The sequence below is a fragment of the Podarcis vaucheri genome (genome assembly GCF_965113315.1).
Source record: "Podarcis vaucheri genome assembly, chromosome: 6".
In the NCBI taxonomy this organism is placed as follows: Eukaryota; Metazoa; Chordata; class Lepidosauria; order Squamata; family Lacertidae; genus Podarcis; species Podarcis vaucheri.
In genome coordinates this window covers 50,881,739-50,893,933 of record NC_138764.1, presented here as the reverse complement: position 1 = coordinate 50,893,933, position 12,195 = coordinate 50,881,739, and the positions used below count along the sequence as shown (strand labels likewise).

At 47.3% G+C, this 12,195-nt stretch overlaps 1 protein-coding gene across 1 annotated transcript; it reads left to right on the top strand.

The window, feature by feature from the left end:
• The first annotated feature begins 2,757 nt into the window (after positions 1-2,757).
• CDKN2C (cyclin dependent kinase inhibitor 2C) lies at positions 2,758-9,795 on the top strand. Its single transcript, XM_082226814.1, has 2 exons — positions 2,758-3,318; positions 7,860-9,795. Exons 1-2 carry the CDS (start codon positions 3,190-3,192, stop codon positions 8,226-8,228), a joined length of 498 nt encoding a protein of 165 aa, XP_082082940.1. The 5' UTR covers positions 2,758-3,189; the 3' UTR covers positions 8,229-9,795.
• Positions 9,796-12,195: the final 2,400 nt, after the last annotated feature.

The following is a 12,195-nucleotide window of genomic DNA, read 5'->3' as shown; positions in this document are numbered from 1 at the left end:
AAAGACAACAAAAATTGGAATGTTGGCAGTTTTATTTGCAGCAAAAAAAAAAGTTTGTCCAGAACTCTCCAACTCTGTTTTGGTGCTGAGGTTCAGCTTTGGAGCATGTTAAATAACAATAAAGAAAATGTCTCTGAAAATATATTGAGTGTAACAATTACTGTCCAGCCTTATATATTAACTACTGGGTTTATTCCTACTGACACAAACTAGATGTGCTTTAGGCCTTGGGTCCCAAATGTGGTTCCTGTGGGCACTACAGGGTTCAGGGTTCTTGAGACTGGTGGCTTACAAGGACACTGCTATTTTCTTGTGTTTTCTTTTTCTTTTTTCACCATTGGTTGGCTGTCTGGGAAGCCAAATGCAGGCATGTAGCCATCCTCTCCTTCCTTTCCCTAGAAGGCCTCTAGCTCTAGGCCCCATGTGGGCATGTTTTACCTGCTTTGTTTGTGGGTGTTGCCTGCTTTTTCTTTCCTTTGGTGGGGAGCTGGTTTGTTTGAGGGTTATTTTTTAAATAGTGCTTGGTTTTGCCTGTTTCAGTTGTGCCGTCTCCTTATTTTTGTCTGTGCTTTATTTGTTTTCGGGTGCGTTGGTGTTGCTTATAGCTGTGATATGTGTTTCTGGGTATTTCGTGGTGCTTACATTATAGGTTTCCAAATGTAACCCAGGCCCAAAAACGGTTGGGAGTCCCTGATTTGGACTTATTTCGCACTTTTGAGTCAACCTACCTTTCAGAGAGGACAACCTGTGTGGAGTTCATTCCTGGATTCTGTTTCTTACTTATTTTAAAAGGACATGTTGAATTCACTTCTTAATTCCGCAGCTCACTTAAGGTTTGGTGCAGCTCCCACACCTCATAATGTTTAGTATACATTTAATCCACCTATATGACGGGCATCTAAACCCTTTTTGCTCTACTGCCTTCTGTCTAGTACACCAGGGTGCCTCTCTTTCTCATTCCTGCATTGGAAATAAGCAGCAATGCTGACAAACCCGCTTTCCATTTTCTCCAAGGTGCAGCAGTAGACACAAGTCTGGCGGGAGGGCAACGGGGTGGGGTGGGGGAGAGAGAGAGAGAGAGAGAAGTGAACGTTTTTTCGTTTGCTACAGTTGGAGCAATCTGACATTGACCCTTCAACCTGACCTTGTCTGGGCCGTCTCCTTAGTAACGGAGACCCAGCGAAAGAAAACCTGCATATCGCCTCCTTTAGCTACCTTTCTACCGGTCTGATGTCACTATTCCCGGGTGGCAAGGGGTGGGCTGTGGAAAAGGAAAGGAATCTTCGAGGAAGAGATTAGCTATTTTGCTTCGCGGCGGGGGGAGGAAAAATAAGATTGTGGCGCGGAGGGCACACTCACTACACGTAGCCTTAACTTTTGGCCCGCCTCCTTTACCCGTCTCTGCGCTGATCAGGCAAAAAATCATTGCAAGCTTAAGACATAGAGAGATATTAAAAAAAAAAAAGCGTGCTTGCATCGTTTTGGCGGCTTGGCTTGTATCTAGGGCTAGAGAAGAGCTCTCCAGTGACGTCAAAACCCTATAGGGAGCCCTGGAGATGACAGGGGCTTGGGCGGGAGCGGGGTTTGGGATCGGTACGAAAGGTAGATGCAGCAATGGCAAAGCAGCAAGAAAAGGGGCACGCGCGCGCCAGCTTGTGCTTGGGGGCGCGCGCGATTGCCTTTCAAGTGCGCCCCAGGCCCTCCGCGAGAGCAGGCAGGGCCCCGTCCATTCGTCCGGCGACGCGGGACAGGGAGGCCTGCTGCTGCCCGCCAACAGCATCGGGGGAAAGAGGCGAGTGGGAGGCGCCCTCGGCGGGACTCGCCCTCCCGCGCAAGGCCTTCCTGCTTTTGCCGGCAACTCGCTGGCGCCTCCTTAAATCTCTGCCGTTAGAATGTGGGCGGGTGTTTCAAGTCAAAGAGCGCTCAAATGTTTTTCCTTTTCAAAAAAAGCTGATGCGGGGGGGGGGGGTGAGGAAAGAGAGAGAGAGAGAGAGAGAGAGAGAGAGAGAGGAAGAAGAAGAAGAAAGAAAGAAGAAGGAGACCGAGAAGCAGGGAAGCAGCAGCAGCAGCAGGAGGAGGAAGAGCCGGCTTCCCTGGGCTGCGACCGGCGAAGGGCTCCTGCAGAGGGGGCTGCTTGCTTGCAAAGAGCCGGGCGAAGAGTGGCGACCCCGGCAGGCGCTTTTTGCAGAAAGCTGCCTTTGCCTCTCCGCAGCCTTTTCCAGAGCGATGCGAAGCAAAGGCTCCTGTCAAAGAAGCGGCGGAGCTCCTGACCCGCCGCCCCCCCCCCGGCACCTCTCTCTCCATCGCTGCCGCCCGCGGTTGAATGAAGGCGGGGAAACCAGCAGCAAAGCGACGCCAGGAGAGAGGCGCGGACGCTCCAGAGAAACGGCGGCGACTCCTCTCCCGCGCGCGCCTGGAGATCGCTGGTGACCGCCGAGCTCCGCCCGAAGCATGCTGCCGCCGCTGCCGAGTCCCCGGAGCCCCCGTCGCCCTTGGTCGGGTGGCGTGGAGCAGGGGGGACTCCTGCGCTTCCAGCAACCTCGGGGCAGGGAGGGAGGGCAGCCGATCTGGCAGCTCCGGCTGCGGTTAACTCCTTCGCTGCCGCTGCTTGGAGAAAAGGAAGGTCCTGGGGGCTGGTTTGTGCGACCCCCGCGAGACTACGAGGGGAGGTTCTTCGGTGGAAAGGAGTGCGCGTCGGATCTCGGGCGTCCCCGCTGGAAAGAGCGGTGAGTCCTTTCCTTTCCCCCCCATCTCCGCTTCCCTCCTTCCCTCCCCGCCTCCACCTTGTTCTTCACCTTCTCTGCTTCTCCTCGCACGTTTGGCTTAGCGCGGCCGTGTTTCTCTGGCCGCGTACTACACTGGCTGCAAGGGTACATATCAATTTATTTCCCGCTGGCCAAGGTCCTCCAGGAGGGGGGGGGGAGCGTTGTGCGTGTTAGAGGTGCAGAGATCTGCTTTTCAAGCGGAGCTGCAGCAGTGTGCGTCACGTGTGAACCCAAGGGGCGGGCTTTTGGCAAGGAGCTTCTTTACGAGTATTTACTACAAGGTCTACTCCAGAAGATTAACATCCCCACTCCTTCTGTCAGTTTCCGATGCCATGCCCGGCTAAAAAGAGCGATAGTAATAATAATAATAACAATAAAAATTGCAAGCGCAAGTCATCTGCTCGCTGCCGATCGTCCGCAAGGAATGGCCGAACCTTTTGCGAATGAGTTGGCGTCCGCAGCTGCCAGAGGGGACCTAGCGCAACTTAAAAATTTGTTGGAAAAAAATGTAAACGTCAATGCACAAAATGGATTTGGGAGGACTGCGCTGCAGGTTGGTATCCAGACGGACAGAGGCAATCTTTCGCCACTAGGTGAACTGGTTTGACGGGGACGCGAACCGTTTTTAAGAGGGGAGGAAAAAAAAAACACCCAGCATTTTTTAAAAAGCGAGTTGGTTGCCATATTTTATAACTTTAGCGGTTCCAACTCCCTAAAGTGACGTACTTTAAGTAAAACTGGTCAGTAATGCTTTAAAAAAAATATCTGTAGACGAACTCGTCCACACGTTAATTCGATTTTTTTTAAAAAAGAAAAACAACCCTTTTTCTGGGGCAGGGAAGCAAGTGGCGGAGGGGGGAGGGGGAGGGAACGAAACCATCCGGGCTAGGTCGTCTTTCACTGCAGGTCGGTAAACACCTCCTTTCTATTCTTTGAAATCCCGGTTATATGTTTAGCTTTCTAAAAGCGGGGGTGCTCTCTTTCTGATGGGAGCGAGGTCAGTTTGGGGCTTCACTCTCCTGCTCTCTTTCTCTCTCTCCCCGCGGTGATCGCTCCCCCCCCCCCCCCAAGTTTACTATCTGCACTGCATAGCTAAGATGTACATTAAAATAGTTGGGCGATCTGAATCTCTGGAAAGACAGTGCCCTGGATTATTATTTTTAAAAGTGTTTTGGTGGATCGCTACGCGGCGAAGATTTCCTTGCCGTAGGTACCATCCTTGTATACACCCATTTCCACTGTTTAGATTTAGAGGCGGCAGCTGGAGCCCTTCCAGTTCCTAAAATCCTGGACCCGCTGAAAGATGTTTTCTTTTAAGAACATCGCATAACGGTGCTGAAAGTGTTACAATGCACGAGGGAAATAAAAGTGGGGGGGGGGAACAGTCACGCAAGAGATGTGGAAACGTAGGTGAAAGCCTGCGACTGGGGGTTTTTTGGTGTGTTTTTTGTGCCAGGCAGAGGATCAAGAGTGCAGTTGGGACTACTGATTAGGTTTCTCAAAGAAAAGGGATTTGTGTTTTAAACTACAAAAAGGTGATCCACATGTCTCATATGTTGGTGGGTGCTAAAGAGAGAGAGAGAGAAACAGAAGCCCCCTTTTGTAAGGGAGTTAAAAAATAATAATAACCCTGCCTGTGAGCTATCTTCCCCCCCACTTTACAATTCCTTTCAATAATCCTTAAATTATTTCCTTTTCTGAGAGCGATGACAATGCCCAGAGGTCTTCTAGGCTCTTTTTCTTCTACCGACCTACAAATAGGAAAGCTTCAAGGCCCACAGGGCCGGGAGGTTGTTGAGTAAAGCAGGGTGTGTGTGTGTGTAGGTTTCTGCCTCTAAAATGGATCTCCAATTTCTCTTCTAAGCGCAGAATCAACGAGTTGTTGCAGGAGCAGATCACAACAATTGAATGGCACATTTGGCCATTTTTAAAAAAAATTACAGGGGTGTATTTTCTAGGCAGAGATGGATCAGGGAACTCTCTGGGCTGCCCGTGTATCTTTTCCAACACCCACTTTTTATTGCTCCTTCATCGTAAACAAGGATTTGACGCACGCTACCAAATGTGCACACACACAAACGCACACACTCCTCTAGAATAAAAGCTAAACATAGAAGAGGCTGACTGCTTATTTTCAGTATGTATAATCCAGAGAAAACTAGTGGGTGGATGATAGAATTTGAGAAAGTTGATAGTCAACACAGTCCCCAATATTGCTTACTCTATATTATACCAAAGAAAGTGAAAACACACTTTGACTTTGGTCCTCTCATCCAGACAGCATTTCGCTATTATTTTCTCTGACCTTTTCTCCTTCCTCACCTTCTGCATTTTGAATATGCATGTTTTAAAGCAGGCCTCTCTCTCTTTTAGATTTGGCCAAGCTCCTAGGCCTTTTCTTTCGTATCTGTCCCCTTCCCTTGTCAAAACAATACTACATCAGCAACCTTCACATCTGAAATGGTATACTAAATGAAACTTGTTCCACATCCTGATCCTGCTTTCCTTACTTACCTCAAATTGCACAAAGTGTCATAAGGCCCTGCTGAGTGAGAGTTTAAAATGTTTCGGGAGTACCTGTTGTGTTGGAGGTGTTGGGAAGCCACTCACCTTGCTGAGTGTTTTGCACATACTTAACATTACTATTAATTTCCAGAAGACTTAGCAGTCCTCCTGGCTATTTGCAGCCCAGACCTGCCTGAGAGAAGTCAGATGATATACAGCAAAGCATGCAGGTATCGCCTAGTCAATATTCCACAATGTAGATGCTTTTCATACTTACTGCTGTTGTATCGTCCGGCTCTCACTTCCCCACCCACCTCAACAAAGTTGGGACATACTTATTTTTACAGCTCTTTCCAGTTTTGTTTACTGTAAGTGTTCTCCCTTGTTTATGCAAACAGTGGAAGGCAAAATTCCTTGCAGTAGAAAATTGTATGGAGCAGATAGGCAGACAGACAGATAGCTATCCCTTTCGAGAAGAGTGGGTAGAACAGAGGTGGGGGTGGGGGATGGAATTGAAAGCAAATAAGGAACACATCATGCTCCAAAACTGGCTGTTCCAAAAAGAAAAGAACTTGACCGAAACATAACCTTCAATGTGTGATATTACAAAAGAACTGACTGCAATTTTCCCCCAAGTCATTGTGAAGATTCAGAATGCCTGAGGGTCTCTCTGAACTAGGCAGACCTGCTCCTGTGCTGAAAAATATTATGCAGGTTCCATATTGCAATTTTTAAAATTATTTATTTTAAAATGGCAATATCGGACTACCTTTGCCTTAGCAGGAAGCAGTATGAATGATGCTGAATCATCAGAGGCATCCTTTTAGTGGCAGTTGGAGTGCTTTCACAAAAAGTAAAAAAAAAAGGAGGGGAAGGACCTTTAGGGAAGCCAACAACCTTTGAACACTTTTCCATTCAAACAAAGCCTAAGAATTTGAGGAATATGTTTGTCCCTCTCCAATTATTAGAGGAAACCAGGATGTGTGTTCATTTGCATTCTAGCAATTATAGAGATACCAAAAGAAACTAAGATTGTGATCTTCTTATGTACTCTTACTTGAAATTAAGGCTAACTGAATTCAGTAGAAGACTCTTCTGAGTAAAGACATCCATGAGGGCGCGCTGTCAACAGGTGTGGTACACCTGCTGTTCTCAATTATTCATGTGTCATCTTTTTTAAAAAAAACAAGCAAACTTTTTAGTCTAAAATATAGACCTAATAGGGTTGTGTTGTAGCTCACTGCCAAGGCAGGAGCAGAAGAACTCTATTCCTAGTACTATTCCAGCCCTCTCATCTCATCATTGGAACTGACTTTCACCTTTGCTGAAGTTTTCTCCTTTCCCTGGCTCAGTCTGACAGAGATTCCTTTTGGGTCTGACTCCGTTTTTTTTATTTCCGTGTGTCATGGTCCCCCCCCGCACTCCCCCCCCCAGAAACACATCTAAAGTAAATGCCCCAAAGCTTGCATTTCTACCAACAAGTCAGTGCAGTTCAATGTATTATCTCAACCTGCTTATGTGCCTTTGACTTCTGATATCATCTGTTCTGATATGACTAAATCGCACTTGAAGGTTAAGAAGGGGGTGGGTGGGAAGAGTGGGATTATTGATTGCTTACGTGACTCCCGACCGTGGTGGGATGTTTGGGGGTTTTTCTTTCTAATTACAATAAACCAACTGCTAAACAGACGCTTTGCCCGCCCCACCTCATGATGAGGACGAAGTATCAAGATGGGAAACAGTTTTATCTCAAGACCTCGTTATTTCACTCGAGGAAACGCGCCTAGGGTACAAAACCCTTTGGGTTTCAGTGGGACCGGCTCCCCAAGGCTGAGGTCAGCGCGCAGGGGCTGAGGGGAATCAAATTGGCGGGGAAAACAGACGGAGGTTCCCTGAACGTTTTCGCCCTCCGCCCTCAGGATCCTCCTTCGAAATCATGTCAGCATGTTGCCAAGAAACACACACCCGCACGTTTTAAGTAGGTCTGCCACTTCAATTAATCCCTGTTCTGCATTAGATACCCTCCCTCGCGACTCTTCTGGGGTATTGAATCCTTCGTAACCCTAAGAGGAAGGAATATCCCCCCATCGCCTCAGTAGAATTTTCTCCTTTAATTTTGTTTTCCCCCCCTCCCAGCACAGGAATTCTGAGGGGCAGTGGTGACTGGGCAGGTGGAACTTCTCCATCACCTGCCTGGGAAAAGACCTGAGCCTCTGCCTTTGTCACCCGGCTGTTAAAAGCGGGCTGGGGCGGGATGGCATCCCTTAGGAAGGGAGGCAGCGGAGCCCTGAGGACGGAGCAGTCAGGGGAGCTCGGAAAAGACAGCAGCTGGCCCCACCTTCTTCCACCGAAATGGTGGTGTAGGGAGGGCAGAGGATAATCGTTAGGTGCGCCCCCCCCCCACGAGCCCTGGACCCAGTGAAATACAAATCGATAGGCTGGGTTCTCCGACCCAGGTCAAGCGACGGCTCTCTGAGGTAAGGACACCCTAGGGTGCTATGTTGAGGTACACGCTCCCGTAACGTGTGAACGCAACTCAGTCGTGTGCTTTTGTTCCCCCCCCTTGTCTTTCCCGCCTTCTCCCGTCAGGTGATGAAGCTGGGCAACCCGGAGATCGCTCGGCAGCTGCTTCGGCGGGGCGCCGACCCGAACCTGAGGGACCGCACCGGCTTCGCCGTCTTGCACGACGCGGCGCGCGCGGGCTTCCTGGACACGCTGCAGACTTTGCTGGAGTTCAATGCGGACGTGAACGTGGAGGACGCCGAGGGCAACCTGCCCTTGCACTTGGCCGCGCAGGAGGGCCACCTGCCCGTCGTGGCCTTCCTGCTGGAGCGCACGGCCAGCCGCGTGGGGCACCGCAACAGGAAGGGCGACACCGCCTACGACCTGGCTCAGCTCTACAGGAGGAGCGCCGTCGCAAAGCTGCTCGAGGGCCGCGCAGGAGGCAGCGGGGACTGAAGCCCCTGGCCGCGCCTGGCTCGCTCGGACTCCGGCAGAAGGAGGGAGAGCCTCTGCCTTCCCTGCCCACCCTCTCCCGCCCCTTCTCCCCCTGTCCCGTCTCTCCATCTTAACCAAACCACACCAGTAAATATTGTAGGTCTCTTTCCATTGCAGACGTGGGGGTGATTTTCTTTCTTTCTCTGGAAGAAGAAGAAGAAGAAATATCACCCCAGTAGCAGCAGCTTTTCTCAAAGGCGGGAGAATAAAACCAGCCAGAAGGCCGGTGGCTTTCTCTCTCTTTCTGTCTCTCTCTCGCTCTGTGTCTCTGTCTCTCTTAATTCTTTTTTTACTTGGTTTATTCCGTCCCTTAAAAAAACAAAAAAACCCTCCCCTGCCAACACAACTTGCATAAGGACCTTCTTTATGTTTGCAGATGACTTTCCTCTTTCTTCTTCTTTTAAAGATCTTTGAAAGTTTACTGTGATTTCTCCTCCCCTCCCCTGAATATCATCTTGCCTAACAAAGGTTAAAAGAATATGAAAAAAACACATGAAGGAGTGTGTGACATGATGTGAAAAGGGCTTCTTTGCCCAAAAGGGGGAGAAAGAGGGAGGGGAATAAGAACTTTGGTTGTGTTTAGATACATCTAGATACTTAACTAGATGGTGACACTAACAAAAGCTTTTGATTTTGTATTTCTTGCGATTGTGGCTGCCATCCTAAACCATTTGCAGTTCAGTCCTATATGTGTGTATTCAGAAGGAAGTCCCACTGAGTTCAATGGGGCCAAATCCTGGATTTCAGCCTTGATTTGAAGAAAGTGATGTTGAAATCATTGGGATGTCCTTCAGAGTAAACGTGTTTAGGATTGAGGTTTAGTGGGTTAACAGAGTGTGTCTGTGCTGGGGCAGGGGAGGGAGAGAAGCAAAACGTGTCTGGGTGTTTGTTTTAATGTCGAAGGTTCAGAAATTCATCAGGAAAAAAGTATTTGCTTTTTATAGATTTGTTTATAAAGATCAGTTTTCCCCTCGCTGAATTTCACATGAATAAGGTTTTACCAATTTGCTTTTCACAAAATGATATTATGACCACAAACACACCAGTTTCGAAAACTGACCTTGCAATATGGAGATTAATTCATAAGATTAACTTGTGTTTACTGCCTTTTGGGGAGTGCTCCAAGAACGAGTCTTGTTTGGTTGAACACCATTTACTCCAGATAGTTCCATTTGTTCTCACATAATGAAGCCAGAACAAGAATGTCTTGTTATGGGTTAAGATTTGAAAACCGAGGTCAAAGCCTGCTTTTACAAAGTCAGTGAATCATCTTAAACGTCATTATACTGAATAAAAGCTGAAGGATTTAAAACGTATTTTAAAAGCAAAAATGAGAAGGGGGGAGTGATTTAAAATGGACTGTTTTAGTTCTGGTTTTTAAGCTTTCCGGTAGAAAAAAAGGAAGGGTGTTAAAAACATTTATTTTGCATAGGAATAAACTACAAAATCTATAAGAGTTTTATCACATATTTAAAATGCTCTCACTTCTGATACTGCTTTCTGATTAAAAGCCTCAATGTGTTGCGAAGTTTGGAGCATATCTGTCTTTATTTTCACCGTGTTCAGTAAATAACTTCTTTTAAAAAAAAAATCGGACATGTCGCAGGACGGGGTGTGTGGCCCTGTGAACGAAAGGACACATTGAAGGATGTGATTATCATAAACATGGGGGAATGGGGAAGTGTTTTAATTCAAGATTTTGGGTTGCTACTTCCAAGAGCGCAACATAGCCAGCTCGGTGTCGTTTCCCTGTCTGCGAAACTGCAATATTAGGCTTGAGAAATTGGTAAGATTTGCCCCCTTCCCCATTTTTTTAAAAAAAAGAGTTTTAGAAGTGGCTCCGGACAGTTTTGTTCTCTGCTGAAATGTGTATCTTATCTGAACTGCACGAGCTTATTCTGCACTGAACCGAGGTTTCAGAAGGGTCAGATTAAAAAACAGCGAGTTCCACCGCTAATAAAAACAGCGACCTTTACTGCAAGCCAGAATTTAACCCAATCATATCCTTTACTGAATGGTCTCTTTTTCTTGTGAAATCAAACTGTGGCCATTTAAAAGCAAACCAGAAGCCAAACGCTAACCCTGGATTTGCCATTTGATAAAGAATCTGATTTTTTTTAAAAAAAAGAGTGAGTGAGTTCTGGTCGGTTAAGCATACAGTTGAGTTGTACCAGCTTAATGAGTTTTAAAGGTTTTAGCTTTGGTTATCCAAAAAGCTAAACTATTAATATTCGAAGCTGGTGGTATATATAGTGACAGGCCTTTTAACAAGCGGCAGGAGTTGGCTAATGGGTTCAAAAACAAAACACACGGAGAGACACAAAATATAGTCAAATTTGTCATTGCTTTGCATTATTCGCGCAAAAGAAACGTTATGAACTCAGCGTGGTTTCAGAAATGAGTTTTACGGTTCCAGGGCTGTAAGGCCAGAAGAACAGGAACACTCATTTTCAAACAAGCAATAAAACCCCAAAGTTTCAGCATTATTTTTAGCCGACAAGAACTCTTGCCCTGGATATTGTCCGTCTAAAAGCAAAGAATGTGGATTTAGTCATGAGGACAGACCTAACCGACCTTTATAAAATATTGCATAAGCTATTGAAGATGTTAGGCTTTTAAAAAAGTGCTTTACAGCCCAGTTCTTCCCATGACTACTCAGAAGTAAGTCCCCTTGAGTTTAGTGAGGCTTTCATAAAGACAAGTGCGTATAGGATTGCAGTCTTAAGCTATGAACCCAAGAGCACTGCTGAAGGGTGAGTGGCAACGATCCTCAATACCATGAACAATATTATTTTAAGAGCGCGTTTTGCCAAGTAAGCAAGCTGAAGCCATATTTCGCAAGCAAGCCTCCTTTCAATTGCACTCACTCCCCATTAGAGTATGCGCAGGATCGTGGCCCAAGAGGTGCTTATTTTAGCGTGCTGATCCTTGGAACCAAATATCCGACACACACACACACACACTGATATCGAATACGGATACATATGTCGGGGTTAATGTTTAATAAACAGTCTAATAATATAGATAGGGATGAATAAAATGTCAATTGGCTGCGATGCGCTGGGCGGAGGGGTGTGTGCGTGCACGCACTATAGCGTGTGCCTGCTACAAGATAACTCCTGTAGTCTTGGAAAGTAACTAGCAAAAGTTTCCATTAAACTTACTTTCAAGAAAGCACCATCAGGAAAAGCGTTTACAAACAGGACCAATAGATTTCCGCAGAACTTCCTTCCATGGGAGAGCAAATGAGGTCAGAAAAGTCCTGTGGACTCCTATGGCTTAGCCTTAGGAAGTAAGTGGCATTTATTTCGACAAGATTTCCTGCCAAGAAAGTGTGTTTAGGATTAGGGGAAGCTGACTTAGTGGGAGCAGGTTCAGCTGAAAGCAACGCCACTTGCATCTAAATAAAAGGATGGAGGTGCAAGTCAAATCTGGAGCGATAAAGGCTGGGTGTGAGTGTGCGTGGGAGTCAATACATGGCATGCTCCGGTAAAACGGGCAGCGATCCAATGCACATTCAGCACACCTAGCAGCCCTTAGATCCCACGGGGTGTAAGCGCGCATAATAACGCTGCCCGGGTGGCATATAAAGTTCATGTCCAGGTTCCTGACAGGCTTGGCAACGGCGCGCTGCTCGATCACAAAACTGAAAACGTGCAGCTTCCCAAGCATTTGAACAAATCCACACCCCTCGCCCTTCCTGGGTGCTCTCCGCCCGCAAAGGAGACGTGCGTAATTTTTAGCGGTTCCACCAGGCTGCTCCTCGTCCCAGGTATGGCGCAGGAATAACAGCCAACAGTTGCCCGCCTATGGCGCTCCTGAAACCTGCATCCCGCTTAATAAATCCGTTTGTTTGTTTTTTTGTAAGCGGGTGGGGGGGGGCAGAATCCCACCCCGTCATGGCAGGCCGGCTTCTTTCCCCAAGAGC